Source organism: Lipotes vexillifer, unplaced genomic scaffold (assembly GCF_000442215.2).
Source record: "Lipotes vexillifer unplaced genomic scaffold, Lipotes_vexillifer_v1.1 scaffold298, whole genome shotgun sequence".
Classification (NCBI taxonomy): domain Eukaryota; kingdom Metazoa; phylum Chordata; class Mammalia; order Artiodactyla; family Lipotidae; genus Lipotes; species Lipotes vexillifer.
This window is the reverse complement of record NW_006793272.1, coordinates 2,612,186-2,619,281: the sequence shown is the minus strand read 5'-3', so window position 1 is coordinate 2,619,281 and position 7,096 is coordinate 2,612,186. Positions and strand designations below refer to the sequence as shown.

At 46.0% G+C, this 7,096-nt stretch overlaps 1 protein-coding gene across 1 annotated transcript in view; it reads left to right on the top strand.

The window, feature by feature from the left end:
• AMOT (angiomotin) overlaps positions 1–7,096 on the top strand; it is a 44,594-nt gene that overhangs the window by 6,268 nt on the left and 31,230 nt on the right. The window contains exon 3 of the mRNA XM_007466311.1: positions 2,857–3,373. Coding sequence (XP_007466373.1) covers positions 2,857–3,373 — 517 coding nt within the window. The remainder of the gene's footprint in view (positions 1–2,856; positions 3,374–7,096) is intronic.

The following is a 7,096-nucleotide window of genomic DNA, read 5'->3' as shown; positions in this document are numbered from 1 at the left end:
TTCCTGCTGCTGTGCGGTGGAAGGACCTGGGGAGTGTGCCGCTCACCCAGCTGCCACCTTTATTATTACTATTACTCTGATTATTTTTTAATCTTGAGTGTAGTTTTGCTTCCTCTGACATTCCCCCTGCTCGCTCCCACTCCCGTCATTTCTCAGTCCCCTTCTCTCAGGGGGAAATTCACAGGAGTGTTAATACTGTCCTACTTTTTCATGGTGGGCGGATGCCGGAGTCCAGATGGAGTTCGTTGGCTGGAGGGCTTTCTCTCCTTTTGCGACTGCCCAAACCTTGCTTCGTGTTTGCAAACCTGCCAGGGACGGACTGCGTTGGTTTTCCCAACATCACGATGCACTGAAATCTGCTCCCTTTTCCAGCCTGGGGAACCCAAGGGGCAGCTGCCTTTTGTCCACTTATCTTTAGGCAGAGCCCAGAGTCGTGGCCGGGGCCACTGCCATCCTGGGCTTATCCTACCCTGGAGACCTCCTCCCAGAGACCTTGTGGTCTCTCCATTCCCGAGGCCCCTGGGAGGCCATGTTCTGTCCAGGGCATGGAGAGGCCTTTCAGGAGGGAGGCCAGGGCAGGAGGGAGGCCAGTGGCTGGTCTGTTTGAGAGAGAGGTCTGGGTTGCTGATGGGACCCAGGGGAGCTGTGGGAAGGAGGCCCAGTTCACAACTGGGCATTCAGTCTTTAAAAGAGAACACCTCCCGGGCCTTGGGTTTCCAAACCGTGGCACTGAGGATGAAGGTTAATATGGTCATTTACCCCTTAAAATTTGAAAGCTGGATTGAAGAACATGAAATTTAAGCCCCTCTTTTCTGCACAAGATACACAAAAGCCCCAGCAAATCTCAGGACATCATGCTTTAACTCTAGGGATATATATAAATTATAATAGCTCTTACTAGAAGTGGAAGGAGAGCACATAGTCCATTTTACCTCTGAGGAAACTGAAGATGCACAGCATGAAAAATGCAGAAAGACTCTCCCCCAAATAAGTTTATAAACAGCTCCCAGGCTTTTGATTGAATGAGTGCTTTGAGCTCTTCGACATAACGGTTATGTATGGTAGCAACTTTCCAGTTGTAATCATAAAAACCATGTAAATTCTTCTGTCTACAAAAACTTTTCCCTCTTCAATATTCAACAACTATTTATAGTGACAGATGTGTGAAATTGGAAGAATGTGGGTACACCAGACACATTGATGGGGCTGAGAGACAACCTTCGGCTTGAGCAGGTTCGAGGGCTCTGGCGAACATCTGGGTTATTGGATATCTGTGAGCAAGTGTTTGGAATGGTTTTGTAGCTGTAAAAATCCCTCATAGTGAGGATCTCTTGTAGAGAGAGATAAATGAACAGTAATGACAACTGGAGTATGTGTGGGAGGGATGTGCTTTAGCATCTGGAATGCCTGTTAAAAGTTAATTGCTCCTGGTGATGCGTCCCAGTTTCACCACAAATTTTATGCAGTTTAGTGCAAAGATTAAGTGGATATCCCATAAGTAAAATCACTAACAGGGTCAGCCATTCTCATTGGGAGGTAGATATGAGACTCTTTGTAATTCCTATGGAGCTCAAAACTGAGAAGAGTCCAGTATTTTTGTAATTCATTTGTGACCTCGGGAACAAAATAAGTTCATGCAGATGAAGTAACTTGAGCAAGGTTACACAGCTAGTAAGCGGTAGGAAAGGTCTCCAAACTCTGTTGGGATCCAAATCCTGTGCTCTTAGCCATCTGCCTTCCCTGGATTGAGAAATATCAACTGTAGGACAGGCATCCACAGGATGTGGGAGTATATGAGGGTAGCTGGGCATGGGCTAGGGGGTGAACAAGTTTTTTTGTTTTCAGTGTATACCGACCTATTCTTCCTGGTCGTGGTGATGGTAGAAGTGATCCATCTGAATACTCTGATTGTTTCCCTTAATGGCTGATAGTCCAGTATTAGGTACAAAAATGGAAGAGTCACATTAAACCACGTACCAAAGTTCTCTTTCTAGAACTTTCTATAAGCAATAGGCTGGGAATCTGAACATCAGTGGAAATCATTGCATTATAGTAGTGGAAAGAACCAGAAGATGGGACTTAGGTTCTACCCTGGAACTGCCACTAACTCACCCTGTAATATTTGGCAGATCACTTCCCCTCTCTGTACCTCAGTTTCCCCCTCTGTCCAATGACAGAGTTGAACTAAAGGATTTCTTTAAGGCCTTTCCAGTCCTTACATTTTGTGATTCAGTTAAGTCAAAAATAGTATGGTAGTGTTGCCTGTAATCCCCTCCAAATCTTGGGATTATTGCCACTAAAAGGCATCATTCAATTATTAACTGTAATCAACAATAATTATTTGGTGTCTCTAATGTAATAAGTACCTATATATCCTCAAGTAATTTTTTGTGACTATATGAATTATCCAAGAAAGTTGCAGATAACACGATGAAGGGTTGTTTTGATGACGGTTTGCCGTTTCCTTCTGCACAAGTGGAACGAACTTTCTAACTGTGACTCTTTCTGTGTGCTGGGCCACATATAGAATGCCAGCAAAGAGTTAGCTTAAAATCCTGAGGTGACAATTACCTAGCTGAAGACGAATTTGAAATGCTTCCCCTTGAATAACCAGTGTACAAGGATGCATCGCTTAGATTTTCACAAAGCAACCCTGGAGATCATCTGGTTCCATCCTGCATGGGATCACACCTCTGTCGGTCAGGTATTCACAGGACCCCGTAGTCTAACCCTTCCTGCTCCTCATTTCTCAGCTGCCTGGGGGCCCTGGAAGCCTCCTCATCTCCCTTTCTTGTGTCCCTCTCCCCAGTGCCTTTAGAGGGAGCTTAACCTGAGCACACCCTCCATGTTTTCCAGGCCAGCGCAGGACATCTCATTGCCGTTGTCAGCCCGGAACTCTCAGCCTCACAGCCCTACTTCTTCCCTCACGTCTGGGGGTTCCTTACCCTTGCTGCAGTCTCCACCATCCACTAGATTATCTCCTGCCCAACACCCCTTGGTCCCAAACCAAGGAGACCACTCAGCTCACCTGCCTAGGCCGCAGCAGCATTTCCTTGCTAACCAGGCTCACCAGGGGGATCATTACCGTCTCCCCCAGCCTGGCCTGAGTCAGCAGCAGCCGCAGCCGCCGCCGCCGCCACACCATCACCACCATCACCAGCAGCAGCAGCAGCAGCAGCAGCAGCAGCCAGGAGAAGCCTATTCAGCTATGCCTCGGGCTCAGCAGTCGTCTGCTTCATATCAGCCAATGCCAGCCGACCCTTTTGCCATTGTTTCCAGAGCCCAGCAGATGGTTGAGATTCTCTCAGATGAGAACCGGAACTTGCGGCAGGAGTTGGAAGGATGCTATGAGAAGGTGGCGAGACTGCAGAAGGTGAGGCCCCCCTATGGGGATATTTGAGTCTTTTTGAAATCTTATTGGTTTAATATCGATGTAAAAGTCTCCACTTGTGGGTCCCTGCATGACTTATGGGCGCGTCTTCAGGATTCTTACATTTCAAGGTTATGGATGGAGCAAACTTTGGAAAAGCCTTCTGCCTGTCTTTCTAGCAGAAGTAACATTTCGCAGACACCATAGCCCTCAAGAAAGCTTAATTGAGTGTTTGAGAAATACGAAAGGCAGAGAAACTGCTTCAGAAAGTCAAGAACACTGGAGAGGTCTGTGTAGGTGAAGGACCTGCCAGCATAAAGACTTTTCCTTTTGATTATATTTTCCCAAATACTGATTTTGAATGTTAAATATAAACCCATAGTTCCCAGAAAAATCTCACCACTGAAGTTAGATCCTGCCCTGCCTTGTTCTGGAAAGGGCTTAGAGTACTCTTCCGAGTGGCAGTTCTCACAGTTACCCTTTTTCAACACCCTTTCCTTTTCCCCCTTCTTGCTTTGGTCCTTCCCTGCAGATCAAATTCAACATCTGCTCTCTTTCTCTGGTGTGTGTGGGGGGCAGGAGGGGCTTAGCACCACAGCTGGGCGACAGGTGACAGCCCTAGGCTGAGGAAGGAGCAAAAGGAGTGTATGTCCCAAGTTCACATTCTTTCCTGGGCCCCTCCTGAGTCTACTGCAGCTGGGACTTCAGCTCTTGAGTGCCCTAAGCTAGGAACCTTACCTCTTGGCTTCCAGTGGCTGTTGGTGAATGGGGTTATGCCTTTGGCAGCCTCTTTACAGCTTTTGTCATTGTGGAGCTCCTGTGGTTTGATCTCCTGACAATGCAGACTGTTCAGGGAGGTGAGGGTGAAGGTGGAGGAGGGAAGGAATGTTGCCTGGTATTGTTCAGCGACTCTGTCCTTAGAAGACACCCAGGAGTGGAAATTTCAGGGGCCTGAATGAAGCTGACAATATGTAAACACCAGATCTGGGTCCTAATGAAGAGGAGGGTTTACTATCAGCTAAGTATTTTTATGTAGCAAAAAATGCTTACCACCTACCCAGTGTTCCCAAGTCTGGATGGGGGTTGTTGGGTAAGAAGTGTTTCTTCCCAGCTTTGCCCACAATTTAAAATTTTCTCCCTCCTCTCATACCTGCCCCCCCATCACATTGGGACAATAAATTAATCATACTCACACACTAGAAGCAGACTGGCCCATTGGCTGATTAGGTTTAACAGTTGACACTGCTCCCTAAACTCTCCATTCATGGTGGCCCTGACCCCATCTTTGATGCAGTAAACAAAGGATGATGGACCCAGACCTTCTGCAGGCTCTCTTTGCCAGAGGATGGTGAATTTTTTTTTGAGGGGGAGGGTGGGTGGCAGGGAAGCGGAGCAGAATAGGATTTGGGTTGTTGTTTTGTTCCCCAGTATGGGGAAAGATGCCTCAACCAAGCGTAATCGGGACAGCTTGAGTGTTGGGAGAAGTGAAGGCCAACCCTGTGCTGCAGTGCATTAGAGGCACAGGTGGGGGAGAAGAGGACAAGGAAAGTGGGGAGAATAAGGTAGATATCAGCTGGTGCTAGAAAAAAGAAGGCCCGAGGCTCCTGAGGGGAATAAGTAGACAGAATAAGTCTGGAAACCCACCACCATCCTCCCTCTCCCCTGCCCGCAGACCAAACCAATGGATATGCCCTTCTGTGACTTCTTTTCCTGGAAGGTCCTGTTGACAGATGTACAACTTGCCCTTTTGGAGGGAACAGTATCTACAAAGAGGGAAGGGAAAGGATCGGTACCACATCTTGAAAGAGTCCTCTGAACAGCTTGAGTAAAGGGACAGCCTTCCATGAGGATGAGGAGAAAAGGGAACCCTTGTACACTATTGGTAGGAATGTAAATTAGTGTGGCTACCGTGGAAAACAGTATGGAGGTTTCTCAAAAAACTAAAACTAGAACTACCGTATGACCCAGCAACTTCGCTCCTGGGTATATATCCAAAAGAAACAAAAACACGAATTCAAAAAGATACATGCATCCCAATGTTCATAGCAAAATTGTTTACAATGGCCAAGATATGGAGGCCACCTAGCTGTCCATCAACAGATGAATGGATAAAGAAGATGTGGTATATATATACCACAATGGAATACCACTCAGCCATAAAAAAGACCGAAATTTTGCCATTTAAAGCAACATGGATGGACTTGCAGGGTGTTATGCTAAGTGAAATAAGGCAGACAGAGAAAGGCAAATACTGTACGATGTCAATTATATGTGGAATCTAAAAAATACAGCAAACTAGTGAATATAACAAAAAGGAAGCAGACTCACAGATATAGAGAACCAACTAGTGGTTACTGGTGGGGGAAGGGAGGGGCACTATAGGGGATGGGGGAGTGGGAGGTACAAACCATTGGGTGTAAGACAGGCCCAAGGATGTATTGTACACCACAGGGAATATAGCCATTATTTTATAGTAACTATAAATGGAGTATAACCTTTAAAAATTGGGAATCACTATATTGTACACCTGTAACATAATATTGTACATCAAATATACTTCAATAAAAAACCATAAACAAACAAACAAACAAAAACTGGGGCCTGCCTTCCAGGTGTGGCATTCTGTGGGGCACTGGAAACCCTTGTACCCTAAAGGCTGCCCAGAGCAGACCAATACCAAGCCTGCTCTTTCAAATGGAAATGTGTGTTTTCTCTACTGAGCACTTGAATTTCAGGCAAAAGCTTTATCAGGCTCAGGCCTTGCAGATCTTGTCTCTAAATGCCATTCACCAGTTTTCACCTTCTGTGCTGCTATCTTGGTGCCATCTGCAAGGAGAGAAACACTCTCAAGTCTGCTCTTTTCTGTGGTGTAATCCTCATTTGTTTGCAGGCAGTCCTGCCTCAGGCATCATTTTGGAGCTGGGACAGGTGGAATCTAAGTGGTTTGGTAACTCCACCTTTCTCCGAGTCTCCCACGGGGGGCCTGATATTTCTCCCCAGAAAGTACCTTGAGCTTTGTTAAGGAGGATAGTGGAAAGCTGAGAAGGAATGCAGAATGGTTGCAGGAGTCAAATTTTATTTGAAAATTGCTTAATAGGCCATGAGGTTTACTTGTCTTATACAAATCATATGCAAATATCTCTGTGGTTGTGATATGTGCAATGAAACTCTACTGGTTCCAGAAAGACTCTGGAGTCTAATTTCTTATTTTCTTCCAGATTTGGGCTGATTCAGGGCAGGACCCTTTCTCTTTGTGTGTGTGTGTTTGTTTCCCTTTTACAAGATTTGCTGGGGTGTCATAAAACACAACTCTGATCATGAGTTTCTGTTAACAACTCTGATCGTGAGTTTCTGTTAAAAAATCTGTTCTGGTTTCCCACTGACGACGGGATAAAGTCCAAATGTCTGGCATTAAAGCCCTTTTATGATCTGACTCCAATCTGTCTTTGCAGCCAGATCTCACCAGCTTCCCCCTGTGTACCCCACAGTGTCCAGCCAAACGAGACTACTGGTCATTCTGGGAATGCATTCACTCACTCAGAATAGAATACCCTTCCCCTCACCTCTGCTCATTGAAATCTGACCCAGCTTTCAGGATTGGACTCTAAATGCCACCTCCTCCCTGAAATTTTTCTCCTCTCACTTCACCCCCCAAGCGGGAATAACCTCTTCCTCCCCTACACTTTATAACTTTACTCCTACTTTTCTTAATAATGTATCTTTCCC